Genomic DNA, 18,852 nt, shown 5'->3' with positions numbered 1-18,852 from the left:
AAAATATAAAAAAAGATAAGAAAAAATAGGAAAATAGAATGACAGAAGAATGGATGTGCCACGCAGGAAAGAGGTTCATGAGATGTTAGGATTGAGAGTTTTGATGAAGAAATTTGAATTAGAGTCAAACTCATCTTCTATTTTTAAATATTTTGAAAATCTTTTATCTTTAAATATTTTGAAAATCTTTTATATCCATGCCATAAGTAATTAAAAAGTGAAATAAAAAATATAAAAAAAGATAAGAAAAAATAGGAAAATAGAATGAGAGAAGAATGGATGTGCCACGTAAGAAAGAGGTTCATGAGATGTTAGGATTGAGAGTTTTGAAGTAGGAAAGAGGTTCATGAGATGTTAGGATTGAGAGTTTTGATGAAGAAATTTGAATTAGAGTCAAACTCATCTTCTATTTTTGAATATTTTGAAAATCTTTTATCTTTAAATATTTTGAAAATCTTTTATATCCATGCCATAAGTAATTAAAAAGTGAAATAAAAAATATAAAAAAAGATAAGAAAAAATAGGAAAATAGAATGAGAGAAGAATGGATGTGCCACGTAAGAAAGAGGTTCATGAGATGTTAGGATTGAGAGTTTTGAAGTTTTTAAGAGATCATTACATTTGCTTATATATAGTATATAGATAGATAGATAGGTGAGCAGCGAGATGTCTGACCCTAGTGAACCTGTGAAAGATTACTCGAGTTTTTGTGAAACCAGCTATGGAGTGCCTCACGGAAGAGGCTTTTGTTTTATCTTTTGTCTTGATTTTTATTGTTGGCCATCTTTTGTCCTTAAGGAGTTTAATTTTTGTAATATCATAAATGATATTTTTATATTTAAGTCTTGTACTTAAAGCCTGAAATGATTATATAAACAACGTGTGTTATATGGTTGTGAGTTATTGACATATAAAATATTTTTGTTCAGGTCATGTATGCATAGCTTATTAGACAATTTTATTATTTTGCTTTTGCTTCTAGACCCATATAATTAAATATGATATGAAATTTGTCTAAGGTTATAGGTAATCTCATGATTACTAGCTGGTTATGATCCAAACCTCTAGGCACTACAACAAAACTGAGTTTTTACGACTTCACATCAACGACATATGGTAAATGCAAGCCGTGATTTCTCATTTTTACGACTTGTTTTTTTTAAATGTCGTAAATAATTTTCCAACCACGACGTGTCTATTGCGTAGGTCGTGAATACTAATAATGATGATTTTTTTACGGCTTGTAATGTTAGCAGTAAATAATAAAACTTCTTATGACGTGCATATGGCATACCGTTAATACATCAATTATACACGACACGCGCACACCATCTATTAAAAATATTGAACATTTCACAGCGTACAAAAAGTCAATCGTTAAAAATTTTACTTTTCACGACGTATAAAAAACTGACCGTTTAAAATATTACACTTTCCAAGACATGCAATTGCCGTTGTAAAAGCCATGACTAAAAAAAAAAAAAAAACAGAGTACCTCCAAGATGAAAAGTTCGAGCGCCAAATACCCCAATATATATATATATATAGGGGGTGTTTGGTGGGGCTTTTTTGAGCCAACTTATGGCTTCTGACTTTTAAAAAGTTATTTCGGATTGTTTGGTTAAACTTATTTCAAACAGCTTCTGATTCTAACAACTTATTTTAAGTCAAAAAAGCTGATTCTGAGAAGCTGCTCACCCCTTACTTCTGATTATCAGCTTCTGCTGTGGACATATTAATTTACGCGTATACTCTTAAATTTTTTTATTTTTTATTTTTTTAAAAATAGAAAAAGACCCAAATGGACTATAAAATATTATTATTATTTTTTATGAGAAATGTAGACAAATAGTAAATAATAAAAAATAAAAATTAATTGAAAAAATTACTTCACAACTTATTTAACAAATACTACTCAGCAACTTAAATCTATAATCCAACAAATATACCAAATAAATTAACAACTTCTGATTAAAATTATAATAATTTATAATCTGTTTTCACAGCTACACCCAACAGCACCGCATATATGTCAGGTTACATCCTTGATTGTTTCTAACTTAAGCATATATATGTCAGGTTACATTCTTGATTGTTTCTAACTTAAGCAATCCCTCCTGAACTAGCCCATACCCTCCATTGGCTCTGCCATTCACATCCTTGATTGTTTCTAACTTAAGCAATCCCTCCTGAACTAGCCCATACCCTCCATTGGCTCTGCCATTCCTTTGGATTTTGCGATGAAAACTTCAAAGCTCTAGGTTTTAGAAAAGGAAAATTGGATTGACAATTTTCTCGAGAAAGTGAGGGAAAGAGGAGATGAAAGGAGAGGGGTGAAGAAGACGATGTGGGGATTAGGGGGAAGGTATTGTTGGGGGAGAAGAGAAGGTGGGAAAGTGGAAGGAATAGTGGTGGTGTTCGCGTGGATGTCGAGTCAGGAGAGGCATTTGAACAACTACGTCCATCTCTACTCCTCGCTCGGCTGGAATTCCCTCTCTCGGACTGCGTCACGGTCTAATTTGTTGAGCCGTGGATCGATAGGGCAGGCTAACATTTCTTCTAAGGCTAGTCCGATTGCGAAGCCTAATGATTCACCCTATTACATTGGATTGGATAGGGTTTCGAAAGATTCTTACGATTCGTTGAAGAATCCCAATGGTATCATTCAGCTCGTATTAGCAGAAAATAGGGTATGCTTTTATTTTTCTTTGATTAATTTTCATTGTATTGGTTTTGGGTTTGATTTGATTGTTTTGTGGTTATAACTATCACTGGATTTGATTGAGAAGTGGTTTTCGCAAAATTTCAATGATTCTATACTTAGAGGAGGATGAGAAGGAGGAGAAAGTGGGGGTTTGAGTATTAGTGGAATTGCGACATACCAACCGTTCGATGAAATGTCGGAACTAAAAGAGGTAAGATGTTTAAATGATTATAATTAATTGAATTTCTGATTTGGTTCTGTGTTTTGATTTGCAACTTTACTTCTTTGAAATGTAATGGTTAAAATGCTCTGTTGGTAGTCATGATTATTGAAAATATTGGTGCAGATACAAACTAATCAATAGCTTTCTGGTTAGTAATATAATGACAAGATTATATTAGTTTGCTGAACAAGTTTACGGCAAGTCTTTGTTCTATAGTACATTTACTACTTACTGTACGAGCTTCCCTCGCCATAAGATCTGTGAAGTGAATGATATGATAAAGTAGCAGGAATAAATTTATATGCCTCCACGTCACTACCCAAATAAAATGTTTAACAGTTATTTGGCGAGGGTTGAATTTAAATATAATCTTTTGAATCTCATTATAGATTGATGAAACATTTGATTATGTTAGTTCATCAAAAACTTAGCTGGAAAATTTATTTCGATAGTCAATTACGATTTTATTTTTCTGGCTACACTATTGGAGAATCCAACTTAAATATTCCATAAAAAAGGGATAGTTTTAGTAGGTTTTTTTTTTTTTTTTTTTCATTGAGATGAATTATATATGATCTTTTAGTGTCGTAATTACTTTTGGGTGATCCACACTTATGTAGCCCTCACAAAGTTTTCCACTTTGTTGTACCTTTTTCGCCAATTTTCTTTCACTAATCAGCAAGGGAAGAAAAAGAAAGAGCCAACTTCTCTTTGTTGTTGTAGCCTTAATGAAGTTCACTGCTTACCTACACAAACATGCGCCTGCATGCACAAACAGGGAAATGAGTGTTTTTTCAGACAACTTTTGTTTGAACTTTGTTGGATGTCATTTTCTGTTGTCTCAGTGTTTTGTGTGATTGTCCAACAATTTGGGCCAATTATTCTGGGATTTTTGGGACCACCTAAAAAACAAAGACACAAGAGCTGCAATTAAATGAAAAATAGATAAATTGTCTTAACATGAAAAATATTAAAATTGCAACATGATTATCATTTGAGAAATGTTATTTATCACTGAATGTATTTCATCAATTTATATTACTGACTGCTTGTATCAATGCAACAAATACCATGTGTGTATGTGGGACCCATTATATTTAAAGGGTAAAATATACTAACATCTCCTAAGGTTTGAAAAAAATACAATAAGCTCCACAATTTTGACATAATTACACTGACCTCCCGTTTAGTAAATGTTAAATGGACTGAAACTAATGCAAATGGTGCAAAAACCCAAAAATAAACGAAGTAAAATATACATTTTCGTGTGAAAAATATGGCAATATTGTTTTTTCATCCATATAACTAACAAATTATTATTTCACTGAATTTAGAAAATATTTGGACCCCCCTATGCCACAGTAGAAACCACATAGGAGGTGAATAGCTTTTGTGAAATAATCTAGTGATGTATAAGCAGGCTTGGCATCCCTCTTATTATTTATGCTGATAAATGATATTCACGAATTGTTGTAATCTCCATGAGAGGAAGGAGTAGATAATATAGGTATCATTGGTGGACAAGGAGCTTAGTTTTCTTCGCCATTAATTCACATGAAATATGTAAAGCTAATGGCTTGTGGACTTCGTTAGTGTCTTTGGTTGCCTTTATGTGTTTCTTCTAAGATAGTAATCATAAGTTCACCTTCTTTTGCTTCATTTAATTAATACTAATAGTAACCTATCCATTTGTATAAACTTTGGGAGCAACCAAATTGAGGTTTAACTTACCGTCTCAAGCAAAAAGGTATTTGACTTATTCACTTTTTTCCTGCTGTGTTTTTTATTCTTTAATTTTTTTGGGTTTTAATTTGTTGTTTGCGGGTTGAGGATCCAACTTTGTGTGTAAGAAAGAATGGAGGTCACCATACATTTTTGATACCTATTAATGACAGCCATGACTACTTAACCATTGTTTCTCAAACTAACTTAACAAAAAGGGTCTTACAAATGCTTTCTTTTGTAGTCCTGATTTAGGTAGGTAGTTTTTACTTTTATTGGAGTTAGGAAATTAGCTCAAAGGTTGAACTTTTAGCTTTGGATTTGTTAGGAAATCACATTATCATGCTGTTTTTTGAGCAAGACAGTTTTTCCTAAAATTAGCTCAATGGTTGAACTTCTAAATTACCTATGTAGGCAAATGATTACCAAGTTCATGGATCAGGTGGGGCACAAAGGGGTGCTACAGCTCATGCATTGCAGGGGTGGCACGTCCAGTGTCTTATTGGTTATGGTGAAGTTGGTGAGCCTATTATTAAGGTACATTGGAACTCCATACCTCTAGCGTCATGTCTTTTTCTTTTTTTTGTTTTCCTGTTGGAAGCTTGATTTACTCCATGATAGTCCTGCATTTTGTAATTTTTTTAAGTGTTACTTTTATCTTGGATAGGACAAGAACTTCAATAATATGCCAAAGCGTGAAAAAGTCTCAAAAGCATCGGTATGCTCCTCTGCAAGCTATTTTAGGCAGGATCTTACACTATTGGTTCCCATTATTCGTTCACAATTTGAATTTTGTTTAATTGTCTCAAGTTCAGTAAAACACAAGAGACCAACAGAGGTTGAGCATTCTGTGAAAGCTGCACGAACCAAAACAGCTAAGCAGTTAAGTTGCACGAATCGAAACAACTAAGCAGTTAATAGAGTCAACTAGAAGAAAGTGATTCATTTAGCCCACCCCAAAAAATTGGGAAAGGGGCATGTTGATTTGATTTTGAGATATTTTATGTTAAATGCATATGCATCTAAATGCATCAAGTCGGTAACACTAAATTTTGCAATTGATTGCTCAGTCATTGAAGTCATGGAAAAAGAGTGTTACTTTTCTTTTTGATTCTCTTGCTTCCTTCTCTTACAAGTTCAAAGAGCACTAAACTATTGCCATTTCTTTTTTGCTCTTGTCTACTTTGAATGGCATGAATATTTGAATTTTGGATTCATTAGTGCTTGATAGCCACTAACCTGCTCCCAACCCTCTAACCCCACAAAGATAGAGAAGTTCTGGTTTTACTTTGGCTATTGCAGATACTGTGTTTTCATTTTTTTATTTTTTTATTTATTTTTATTTTTATTTTTTGCTCAGGGACCCTAACCCAGATAGCGTGTTAATTATGTAGACTTTGGTTTGGGTATTCTCTAGAGGCTTGCTCCAAAACCAGAAGCAAGAACATTGCTTTAGTGGTTCAAGGCTCGTTTCAACTAAGAGAGCAGAACTTCCTGATCTGTCAAACGATTCAAATGTGGATACTAACTTTGAGCCACTCTCTACTGCAAGTTGTCATATAGAAGATGAAACAATAAGGTATAATATATATATATATATATTCGTTATATATGGCATTAGATACCATTTTAATACATCTTGAATGTTTTCCTATGTACCCTTGCGCTTTTTCCTGTAATTAAGTTCTTTATTTATTTGTGGTAATTCTTGTCACTGTCTTGCATGTTTTCCTATGTACCCTTGTAATTTTTATTGTCAAGGCCATGGGTCTCTCTCTCTCTCTCTCTTAGCTAGATTGTAACAATATATTTAACTAGGACCCGTGTTTCATATATTTCTTCTTACTGTTTTGTAGAATGCTAGAGCATAACCAATATCCCACTGACTGAGGGGGCCAAGCCAATATTCTTTAGACGTGATAGATTCCTTAAACTCAAATGGAGTAATTTCAACATCTCACTATATGGAGTTTCTTTATGCTTTCAAAGATGTATTTGAACTTTTTTTCCTCAAATTTTTTTATTAAGCAACTTTTGGATAGCTTCCTTATAGGATAAATAAATTTGTAATTTACATGTTTTGTTACATTCTATAGGAAGTTGAAGATCCAAAGGCTTCTGCTATATTTAGGGAATGACTCAACCACTTACAGGCAATCTTTTTTTTTTTTTCTCTATGAGCTGTTATTGTTGCCTACTTTGTATGACTCTCATTCTACAAGTACTTTTGCATTTTTCAGAAAATAGAACGTTATCTGATTTGTATTGGTAAATCTAGGATACATTGATGGGGCCTATTTGCATGTTAAAATATTCAAGAATATTTGGAACAAGTCTATTCCTTTGTATGTGTGTTCCATAATTAGCAATGTGAAAAATCTTTTCTATGTTTAATGCATTCCACATGATGCATGTAGTTTTATAGACGTAGATATACATTTGGGTTTTGTATTTATTTTGAAATGATACTCTTATGACCCTAATTGTTCTTTCCATTCTCTGAAGCAGTTTCTTCAATATTCTTGGTACCATTTCATGTTAACCATGACCATTATATGACCATGAAAATTATATAACCTTAAATCAAATGGATCTAAGTTAATAATCAAGTAGTCAAGTGAACAAAGTAACAAAAATTTTCTGAGTAAAAAAAATAATTAACAAAACTAATCTTATATAAACTTAATAGCAACTCAAATAATAAAAAAAATGGCTTAAATGTAAATTTGCTATACATATACATATATATATAAAGAGGGGGGGGGGGGGGGGGGAACGACAATAACAGTCATTACAAACATTACATAATGGTGGCAACTATTACAACTATGATATATGTTGTGACCCATTTCAATACTTTTGGGCTTCATGACATTATTAAGAAATTCTATAAACCATATATTACAACTCATTTGCGAATTCTCTGTTTGTCAGGGCATTGTCAACAATAAAACAATGGGCTATTTCATTGTGAGAGTGTATTTATTCTTGTTGTATCTTGGAATTGATAAGGAATGCTTATGGTTTTGACAACATCTTGCAAATGAGATGGCACACTATGCTGCAAATTGTTAGGATGCTGAGATTGAATGCTCTTATGGCTGGATTGAATGTATTGGTATTGCTGACATATTTGCATATGATTTATTGCCCACATGGTGAGAGCTTTATGATCTTTTAAAGGAAAAATAGTAGAATTATTACTGACTTGCCAAAATCTATTATTTCTATCTTCTTAATTGTGATAACTCAGGTGAATTCTATCACTGCATGGTGGACCAATCTCATAAAAAAAATAAAAAATAAAAAATCATATTTTCTGAAGTTATGGCATAGATTGATGCTTATGAAAAGGCTAAAATTAAAGTACATTGTTTGTGATGTTTCATGCTTGAAGCTTGTCCAAAAAAATAGTATGAATAATATTTTGTGAGCCTTGTTCAACTTCTGCTGTCCTGAGCTCTTGGGTGGCAAGAATTGGTAATTACTAACATCATTCTCCATTTGGCTTTTATTGAGTTCTTGGCTCTAGAGGCATGAAGCTATCAATTAGGCATGAAGCTATCAATTTTTCTCCAGGTTTAAGGAGAAATACGAGTCTGCCATTCTTCATGGAAATGAAAAAAAAATGCATCTGATAGGGAAAAACATATTGGTTCAACAGTTGCAAAGGTGATAATTAATTATATGTTAATTGCCTTCGTGTATTGTATTTCTGCAAATCTAGATACTGAAGCCAAACTGCTCTAATTACTCCTTTATGCGTTGTAGTTTTTTCCTTTTTTCTTTTTCTTTTTTTTAATATTCCCTTATGTCTTATTGTTGCTGCTACTGCTTCTCTTTACCTTACCATGGATGCCATGATACAAAACTTGCATATTCTGACCCCTATAGTTGTTGCCTATTCAAATTGTGGAATCAGTATTGGTAAGAGGTTGTCATTGGTCCATCACAATTGTTGTCATCTACAACCATGGGGTCATACATCTTCAGGTTCTTGAATATCGTAGTAAACGGGTTAGGCGTAGTGTTGCAGATTTAAGAGAAGCACACTACCGATTAGAAGGAAAATATTTCTGTGAGTTAATCCTTTATGATACTTTATGTTCGCCTGCTTCTGCATGCATGCATGTTAATTTTCAGTTTTCAATTTGTTCTCAATTTTTTTTTTTTTTTTTTTTTTATTTATTTATTTTTTTTTTTTATGTTGATTTCACTAAGAACATGAGATTTAAACAAAGTTGAAGTGACCTGCCTAATTGTTAATATACTCTTTGAAGATTTCAAAACTTAACTGAATTCATTTGTGGAATCTTTACTTATTAGAGTAGGATTCTTTATTTTTGTTATTCCGATTTTACATTACTAGCGTTTTGATTAAACCAAGCTAGTTTTTAATCAAGCTTGCTCAGAACACCTCTCATTCCAATGTTTATTGTTCTTAATTGCACTTAGTCAAGTGTGTTTTGGTATGTTAACTATGATGACATTTTTTTTTTTTTTTTTTGTAGCTATTCAAGATCAGCGAGGAAGTAGTAATTGATGCTACAAATAAAGAAAATATGGGACGATTGATCAACTGTTATGTAAGTTTCTATTTTAGAAATTAATAGAGAATTTTGTTTATTTATTGGCCAACAAACTTATAATGACATTGAGTGTTTTCTCCTGACGAATTCATATTTTATTGGCAACAGGGTTAGCTAATCCAGCTATTGCCGTTAGTTTAGGTGCCTTAGCATATACATTGGGCACCCTCGTCTCCTTGATAGGAGCAAGTGGGTTTTCTGCAACTGCAACTGCTGCAGGAACTGTTGTCGGCAATTTTGGATAATCTCTAAGTAGTTTTGGATATGTTTAGAAACCTGGACATGCATAGTTTTTCGATGGTTTAAACTTTTTGGATAATTTGGAACTTAAGGATATAGTTTTTGAATGTTTGGAATGTATAGACAATTGTTAAATGTTCATAATTTATGAATATAGTTTTTTTTTTTTATGCTTGAAACAATATTTTGGTGATTGATTGATATTTTGTGAAGTTTGTTTGTAATGTTTGTTAGATTGTACAGAACGGATCAAATAGAACTTGTTATTTTTTTATATTATACAGGTGAAATAAAACTTGCTAATTTTTTTTTTTTAAAAACATAAACATATTCTACGGCATGCAAAAAATGATGTGAATCTTGAGCTATCTACGGCAGGCAAAATAGGTCATTGTATTAAATATTCAACGACTAGCAATAAACGTCGTGGTTTGTCCCTTTAATTAACGGCGTGCAAAAGTAGTTGTAGAAAAGTCAAATACAATATTGTAGACACTCCATTTTTGACCGCCCTTAAAAGTTTAGGCGCCTCAAGTTGATCACTTGATGATGAAAGATACGCTGTACAAACGTTCGATTTCTTCAGCAAGAAGAGCTTCAAAATCCCAATCTTACACCCCATTTTTGACAAATTATTTAGACCTTAAAACTCTCTCTTTCAAAATATTTTTTAAAAATGTTTCTACGATGTTCCGAGGCTCGCATTTCGTTAAAAGTTGTACTTTTCGATAAACCGAGCAAGGTCAAAGTGGAAATAAATGGAAGAGAGGTGAACTCTTTGAAAAATCTATAAAACCTCTTATTTATAGGTTTGGAGTTGAAGAAAATTGGAGGAGAGGGAAGAAAACTAGTTGGGGAAGAAGTTGGGCATCAAATCGTTAAGAGAAAACTCACCAACCATCACTGAATCAGATCTATCTCTTTGTACACAAAGATTTTAGTTGTGAATCCACTTCCATTGGAAATTAGATTTCTGGGCTTCAATTTAGACTCAAGAATCTTCTAAAGTCAAGTCCGGATGAGGGTGATATGGCCGTTTGAAGTTAGGCATCAATCTGATTAAGATGGAAATGAGCAAGCTTTACTAAAATAGGCATATCTTTTTTTATACTTAGAATTTAGATGTGAGACTTCCACCATTGGAAAGTAGACTTTTGGGGCTTCAATTTAGACTCAAGAATGACCTGAAATCGAGTCCAGATGAAGGAGATATGCCCGTTTGAAGTCGAGTATGGAAGCAGATTTTTGTGGCCAGCAGGTCACCATTTGTGGCCGGCAATTCACACTTCTGGCCTGCCGACCACTGGTGAAAAACACAGATATTTTTGGCCAGCTGTCCCCTAAAAGCTCCAACTATTCCTATATGGATATTTTCGACCTGAGGGGTTGTTTTTTATATATACCAGGCCTTCCTTGTTGATTTAAGGTTACAAAAATTTCTAAAAGTTCCAAAACTTAAAATTTTCTCTCTATCTCTATCTTGTAACCTATACATTCTCTCTCTATACTTCCTAAGCCAATGTTGGAGCTCTCCTTGTTGAGATTATTGAGTCTAAATTTTAGCCTTGGAGAGTGAGAACTTGTTGGTTTGTGAACAAAAGTGTTATTCCTCTTCAAGAGGTATAATTTTGAGCATCTTTGCACTACTTTTTTTTATCTTTTCTTGCTGATTTTGAACTATTTTTCAACTGTTTTAATGGGCTGAAGATTGTGGTTTAAGGCTATTAAAGGTAGAGTAGTTAACTACCCTTCTTTGAACCTTGTTCTCTAAGCCTTTACACTTGTGTTTCCCATCTCTTCCTTTTTACCACTAAATTTCAAAGTTTTTCTGAGGCTAAAAATCATGTTTTGAAGTCCAAAAATGAAGGGGGTAGCCTCTCCTCCTTGTGTCTTGTTTACTAGTTTAAATTTCCCATTATTTTAGCTTAGTCTTTTAGCTATTTTTAACCAAATTCCAACACTATTTTAATGTATATTAGGACTCTTTTTATGTGTTAGTTTCATTTATGCTTTGTATAATATGCTTGTGGTGTAATAGTCCACATAGGCTTGGTGATTTAGGCCTTAGCCACCAACCTATTTGAGTTGATAGCATTTATTTCTTGCTTTCCATATTTGTTTTCACCCCTAATTACTTCTACAACCTCCCTCATTTCTTGGCTTTTGTTTTGTTTTGAAAGTTAGTTCAAACTAGTTGTTTGTTTAAAGCATGAGATTGAGGTCTTATGCTTGATGATTTCATCCCTTTGGGGGTTCATTACCAACGGCATAACACTTCTCTCATGTCTAAAACAACTCTTGGTTTGATGTTTCTTTCCATTAGAGTACTTAATCTTCACCTTTGGACTTAATGAATTAAAGAATGGAAAGGTAATTAAAATGGAGTAATAAAATGAAGACTAAAAAATGATGCAAGATAATAATTTGGTTTGGGTTCAATCGGATGTTAATTGAACCCTTGAGTCTTGGATCGTTTCATACTTGTTAGTGATGTAAATGGTTCAAGAGTCAATGTCAACCACTTCCCTTGATCAATCCATGATAGGGAGGGCGTTTGAGAGTCTTTATTTGTTGCATTTATTGAACTTGCACCCTTTGGTTTATAGGCCATCATGTAATGAAATTGCATCCATTGATGGTTTGGGAATCAAATTTTGCCACTCCTTTAAGTTGCATGATGATAAGAAGGGGTAAGTTGTGAAAACAACCCTTGAGAATACCCTGTGCTTTCTCTCTTTGTTCTCTGTTATAGAAGGAAGAACCAACCATCAGTGGCTGGCGGGCCACCATTTGTGAACGGCAGGCCACCTCTGCAAAATCAATAGTAGCCTTTTGAAATGAAACAGTTGCTTTTTGAGGAGGAAAAACAATGCAATTGTTCTACTATGCAACAAAGGCATCTGGCAATAGAACAATGGCTTTTTCGATTGGAAATCCGCGCATGCATGTGCATCTCTTGTTTCCCGGGGCTAATTAGTTAATTTAGTTACTTTATTTCATGTTGAATTCATGTTGTGATTAATTAATTAGCTAATTAGAATTTTGTATTTAATTAATTAGTTAGTTCGTAGAATAGTTAATTAATTAATTGGTTTTGTAATAAGTAGCTAGCATAGTTAGTTAATTCGATTTGTAATAGTTAGTTAATTTGTAATTAATTAGTTAGCTAATTAGAATTTTGTAATTAATTAATTAGTGTAATTAATTAGTTAATTCCAATTTGTAATAATTAGCTAGAATAGTTAATTAGTTGTGATGTAATAACTAGCTAGTATAGTTAGTTAATTCGTTTTATAATAGTTAGTTAATTAGTTTAGCTAGTTAGTTTATTCGGACCATTTTGCGTGAGGGCACAGTTGTAATAATGTGTATGTCTTCCAACTCCACATCTTTCTCCTTTATATTTGCTAGCTTATGTTGGTTAGTTTAGGGCATCATGTTTTGTTTAGCATCTCTCATGCCTTGCATCCACTTATCTTGCATGCATCAAGGTTCGGTCCATCATTCTAACTTGCACTGTTAGTTTAACGCTACTTTGAAAACATGCTTAGACCGTATGCTATCAAATTAATTCACATGTTATATGAAGTAGCCGAGCCTATTTAGATTGCATATCGCATGTGTTGTATTAGTCACATTGCATAGTTAGGATCACGTATTTTTTCTAACTCTTTCATCTTTTTGGGATGGGAGTACTAGGTGAGCTCTTTTGTGCTTTAGCATATTGCACGAATGTGATTGTTGCCATGTGTAGCATGCTTGCCATAAGGCTAATTGCTTAAATGATAAAGTGTTTGAATGTTTGTGGATGAAGGCTAATTGTTTGAATTAGGATAGTTTGATTCATGTACATTTGAGCCCACTTTTTCAAGTGGCACATTCGCAAACTCTTTTCAAAAACAAACATGAAATCAGGTGTTTCATTTTTTTGCAAATAAGTCTATACTTGTGTGTGTACGCATCACATAGTAATACTAGCCTAATATTCGGAACAAGAGCATATAATGTAAATAAAATTCACATCATGATTAGTAGAGGCCGATCTTTGATCAGGTGAGCGGGGGTGCTGAATTCATGACCTTCCTCTCTTGTACCTAAGTTCCTGAACCGAGACAATCTTGGTGATGATGGACACGTGGCCTTTGGCACAAGTCATGGGTTTCTTAAATTTCTCAAAAAATATTTAGGTAGCGACTCTGTTTCTGACAAAGCAGTCCATTTTGGTATTTTGATTCAAAATCAACTTTTCAAAAGATTTGTCGGATTTGAACTCTTTGGTGTTTATCTATTTCACATTGCACTTGTGAGATCAGATTCAGAATCGTAGGAGTTCGATACTGTAGGGCTAGTCGTCTTCCAAAAGGGGGCACGAAAAGTCGAGCTACAGTTTCTAGCGACTCTGTTAGAAAATTTAGAAAATTTGACTCGAACTTCATAATGTGAAATTTTATCTACACTTATATGTTCTTTGCATTGCATCTGCATTAGTGTGCTTAAGTCATTGTGTTTGCCATCTGCTATTCCTAGATGGTTTGTCGAAGGCTTGCCCAAAAGCTTGCCAAAAGGCTGACCAGTCGTAGGCTTTGCTATATTGGGAACACAACCCTTGGATCTGGACTATCGCTATAACGTTTGATCCTCTTGTCACTTCTCGGTTAGGTGTGAGAGGTATATTAGGTAATCTTGTCGTGGTACCCTTTTGCCCAATTGGCCTAGCTGCATATAGTAAAGCTATAGTAACTGTTCCAAACTAGGACAGGATACTCTCCCATATGCAGGATGACATGATACCGCTTGTTTGAATAGTAAAGCCGTAATCACTCCAAAATTAGGACAGGAAAACCTTAAACCTCTCATAGGGGTGTTTTGAATGCTTTTGTGCAAAATGTGAACTCTTTGGGAATGTATGATGCAATCCTCGGAGAGTCTTAATATTGAGGCGATTCCTTTCAAACTTGAGGGTCATATCAGAATCAGAATTTGGATCAAAATCCAGGGTTTGTACTTGATACAGTGGAAAAATATCAGAACCCGAACTAGAGCCAGGGCCAAGAATTGTATCTTACATTGTTTTGCCCAGCATATCCGGTATCCCTATCTGATGGAGAATTTTTTTTAATGCTAGGTTTGTTTGAGCCAGAGAAGGAGCAGTACATTCCTTAACCCATCACAGTCCATCCAATCCCAGAAAAAACCCCACTCAGCAAAAGCTCCAATCCATCTTATCCCCAAAAGCCAACTCAAAAAAGATCCAGCCAATGCCAAAAGACCCACTCTAAAAAAGCCCAATCCAATCAAACCCGTCTAGACCAATCCAGTTCAAATCCATCAAATATAACCGGATTAAAATCCTTGTTAGTCAGCTCTCAACTTACACTCATTCATTTCCCAAATTGCCAACTCACCAAACCCGTGATGACATAGAGTCCAGAAGAAATTATGGCCATGATAGTGGCGTTAAACCAGGGAATTGCCATGGAAGATGAGACCAATGCTGAAATGTAACGCCTATCTGGGGCATCTACTATACATCTAATCCCGAGCCCCTAGCCAAGCTTTGATCCACCTCCGCCAATTGAAGATTTGTAAGATCCGGATCCTCGAGTAGGGTTGGCTCAAGTTCGAGTTTTCAGACCCCTGGTGCAACCTAATGAGGGGCTTTATCCTCTTGATACTAATGATCTCGATCTGACCTTGGTAAAAATTGCTAACCTTGAGAAGCAATTCAAAAAGGCACAGGGCCTTAACTCCATTCCTGACATTGAGGATGGGTACACCGAGGCTACCGTAAGACACCCAAACAGATTCAAAATGCCACACATTGACCGTTTTGACGGGTCTGCAGATCCTATGGTACATATCCGGCTTTTCTTGGACGTCCTGAAACCAATGGGTCTGACTAAGCCTCAGAAACTCTCTCTGTATGGAAGAACCCTGTCAGGCATAACAGCCACTTGGTACACCAAGTTGGAGGATAAAGTGAAGTAGAACTGGGAAGAATTGGCTGAGCATTTGTCAATTAGTATTCTTACAATGCCCAAATTGAAATGACCACAAGAGCTTCATTCAACCCACCAGAATCCTACAGAACCTTTTGTGGAATTTGTTGCAAGGTGGAGAGCAAAGGCAGCACAAATGACAGATCGCCCTTCTGAGAGGGACCAAGTGCGGATAGTGGTGCAGAACCTTGAGCCTGATATGTTACAGAAGTTAATAGTTGCTCCACTATTCACTTTAAAAAATTTACATGAATTAGGGGTTCAGATTGAGAGTGCATTTAACAAAGGGATTATTCCCAGAACATGTGAACCAACAAAGAGGGTGTTTTCCGGGAGCACTATTCCCAAACCCACTGAAATCAATACGATTGCCGCCACTCCCAAAACTACCGACCCATTTGCCAATATAAGCCCACAAACAGCCAGCCCAACCCAAGCTCAAGGCAGAACTTTCAGCCCCTTCTATATCAGCCTAACCAGCGCACTAAAAATCCTAATGGAAAGAGGGTATCTCAAACCCCTCGATCCCTAACCTCTTCCTGACCCACTCCTTGCTAGACATAACCCCACCAAGTACTATGCATACTATTAGTAACGCAGTCATGGCACCGATCGTTGCTACCACCTTCGTCATGAGGTTCAAAATCTCATTAACAACCAGACAATAGCTCCACCTCAGGACTCTAGTGTTACTACCAACCCACTTTCCATCCATGACCAAGTATCTCCTCCCCACCCTAATCTTATCCATACACTGCATCCTACCTTCAACCCCAACATAGACATCACCCCAGCCCATTTGCCCAAGCTTGAAGTGTTCATTCCAGAAAGTATTGATTTGTGCATAATTGATGCACCAAATCCGGTCTGGGTACGCCAAGGGCGCCAAATGGGTGAACCCACAACTGCTGAGATGTTGGGAATGATTGAAAACCTTCAAGGAACGGTGGCAAATTTAACATTTGCGGTTTTGATCCCGTTAAAAAACTCCCCAATCTTGGGGCGAGCTGCAGTTAAAAAGGGCCAACCCAAAGCTATCTCAAGTTTGGATGATGACAAATCAACAACAAATGGGTCTCGCTTCGATATAGCCACACAATCCCTTGGCCAAGCAAAACCAAGTGGCAAGAACAAAGCCGGGACAAGTATTGATCCCTATGCACAACTTCGGTGGGCTATTAAGACTTTGAAGGTCAAAGGGTTGAACTACCAGCAAGTGCTTGAAGTTGTTGCAAAGACTGTGGATAACACTTTTGTCGCTCAGGATGAGAGCATTTTGAATCAGGGGGCAAACAATGGAAAATGATGTTTTACCAGAAACACTCATCCTGATTCTAGTCCCAAGCCCATGAATACTCGACCAACACCCACCAACCCATTTGCCAATATTTCTAAACCTAGTGTTCCTTGCTCTCAAAGCAAACCTTCGCCCAACTCCATATGAGCTTAACTTGTGCATTAAAGGTACTGATGGAGAAAGGGTATCTTAAATCGCTCAATCTTTAACATCTCCCTAATCCTCTCCCACCTAAACACGACTTTACCTAATACTGTACATTCCATCAGCAGTACGGTCACCATACTAACCATTGCTTTCACCTTCGCCATGAAATTCCATACTTGATTGACAATAAGGTCATTACCTCACCTGAAAATCCTAAAGCTGTCAATAACCCTTTCCCTGACCGCAATAGATTGCCATTCCATAACATAAAACCCACCCATAGTTTGCCAACAACAAACCATTACCCTAGCCAACACATCATACCCGCCAATGAGCCCAAACCTCTTGTGTTCATTCCTGAACCTTCTGATTCCAATCTGAGTAAAAGGAACAAAATCTTTGAAGAGATGGAAAGTTTACTCAATCTTGGCGAGTTCAAGCTTGATGAAGTAGTGATGCCAGCACTAGTGATTGGAATGATGAATCTCAGTCTCAACTAGGGTAATTGTCGAAAGCACTTGGGAATGACCTTCTGAACTAAGGGCATGGTGTGAAGAAAAAATTGTTTCGGCCAAGAAGATCTATGGGGACAACGTAATTATGAGATTCAATCTGTGAAACTCAGTTTAAAAGTCTAAAATCAATCCTACTGGGTGTGGATGTTAGTATTACTGAATTAAAGGCAGGTTTGGACCTTCCCCTGGGCTATTTGAAGTTGTTTTTGAAATTCTACAAATGGACTTGGAGAAGGGAAACCCTTTTTTTGTCTCAGAAATGCTTGTTTTGTTTTGAGTTATGTCCTGCAAATAGTTGTGTTGTGAGTTTTATTTTCTTTGTATTTTCTTGCGTTGTTGCGTCAGTTGAGTCTTTTCCTTTAAGTCACTTTCGTGTACCTTCAAGTCTTCATCTTTATAAGAAAGTGGGAGTCAAGTTTTTTTATCATTTTATCGTGCTTATAGTGATGCATGTGTGACCTTTTGCAAATAGAAAACGACTTTGAATTTTTTATTTTTTATTTTTTTGAATGAGATTCTATTAATAAGCTCGAATGTTGAGAAGGATCCCCCGAATAGTTTGAGTGAATTCTAACTTATCGACGCAAAGTCATTCATGATTTCAAAAATTTTAAGCTGTTTCTTTTGCAAAACTTGTGAAGATAGGTTCAAAATTGTGCATGGTATTCTACACTATCCTGGGGATTCTCTTCGCTGTTAGGCTATCATTTTGGCAAGCACAAGGCGACTTTTAGACCTGCAAGTACAAAACAGCTTTCAAACCACACAATCATAGAATTTCTCCCCTCGGTGTTTTAAGAAATGGACAAAAGAAACCAGAAAAGAAGAAAAGAAAGAAAAAACCTGAAAGAGAAAGGAAAGAGAAGAGGAAGCCAGGGGCATCTATTGGAATGAAATCCAATCAACTGTGAGGAAGGGAACTTCTGTCTGAATTCAGGGAAGCCAAGGCAAGGAAGTACCGTATTGCAAGAAGAGCCAACTTTGCAAATGGAGCAAAAGAAAAGAAGACATGCATAAGAAAATGGAGAACCAAGCTCAAATCAAGGTGAAACCAGTTCCAGTGTTAGGGCAAGGATGACTATTGATCAAATTCACCAAAAGTGTTGTAATGCTATCCTTAAGAGGCTCGTTAGGCCGAAAATCCGAAAGGGCGACCTAGGCAGAAGTTAGAGAATGAAAAATGAGAAATCAAAAAATATAGCTCGCAAGGTTGAAAACCTCGAAGGGCAACTTTGGCAAAAGTCAAAGCGCAAAAGAAGAGTGTCAATACCTGAGTGAACCTTAGCCATGAACTACGTTGTCCTAATTCCCATTCTTGGGATACGTAGGCAACTTCATCTTGAAGTTCAGTCTTAACCATATCTATCTCATCCATCTCAACTCAATCATCTTGCCCAATTCACGTCGTCAGCTTCG

At 35.6% G+C, this 18,852-nt stretch overlaps 1 protein-coding gene across 10 annotated transcripts; it reads left to right on the top strand.

The window, feature by feature from the left end:
* Positions 1-2,100: 2,100 nt before the first annotated feature.
* Positions 2,101-9,676, top strand: LOC114258059 (uncharacterized). Of its 10 annotated transcripts, none has more exons than XR_014340077.1 (10): positions 2,101-2,690; positions 2,825-2,915; positions 5,064-5,186; positions 5,317-5,367; positions 6,044-6,228; positions 6,746-6,802; positions 8,229-8,321; positions 8,572-8,727; positions 9,161-9,235; positions 9,347-9,409. XR_014340077.1 is itself a non-coding variant. In XM_082887257.1 (7 exons), exons 1-7 carry the CDS (start codon positions 2,346-2,348, stop codon positions 9,183-9,185), a joined length of 879 nt encoding a protein of 292 aa, XP_082743383.1. In that variant the 5' UTR covers positions 2,197-2,345; the 3' UTR covers positions 9,186-9,318. The 10 variants fall into 10 exon arrangements, 3 of the variants coding, with proteins under 3 accessions (XP_082743383.1, XP_082743384.1, XP_082743385.1); XR_014340076.1 differs by having other exon boundaries at positions 2,161-2,690; positions 2,790-2,915; XR_014340071.1 differs by lacking the exons at positions 2,825-2,915; positions 8,572-8,727 and having other exon boundaries at positions 2,197-2,690; positions 9,347-9,676.
* The last annotated feature ends 9,176 nt before the right edge of the window (positions 9,677-18,852 follow it).

Source organism: Camellia sinensis, chromosome 9 (assembly GCF_055761805.1).
Source record: "Camellia sinensis isolate YWXY chromosome 9, ASM5576180v1, whole genome shotgun sequence".
NCBI classification, from domain to species: Eukaryota; Viridiplantae; Streptophyta; class Magnoliopsida; order Ericales; family Theaceae; genus Camellia; species Camellia sinensis.
This window is presented reverse-complemented; position numbering and strand designations above follow the sequence as displayed.

Excerpts from the sequence above, each read along its gene's own strand:
- LOC114258059 (XM_082887257.1), top strand. The coding sequence starts at position 2,346 with ATGTGGGGATTAGGGGGAAGGTATTGTTGGGGGAGAAGAGAAGGTGGG. Across the intron at positions 6,803-8,228 it reads AATGACTCAACCACTTACAG|GTTTAAGGAGAAATACGAGT; the intron begins GCAATCTTTTTT and ends ATTTTTCTCCAG. Across the intron at positions 8,322-9,160 it reads TTGGTTCAACAGTTGCAAAG|CTATTCAAGATCAGCGAGGA; the intron begins GTGATAATTAAT and ends TTTTTTTTGTAG.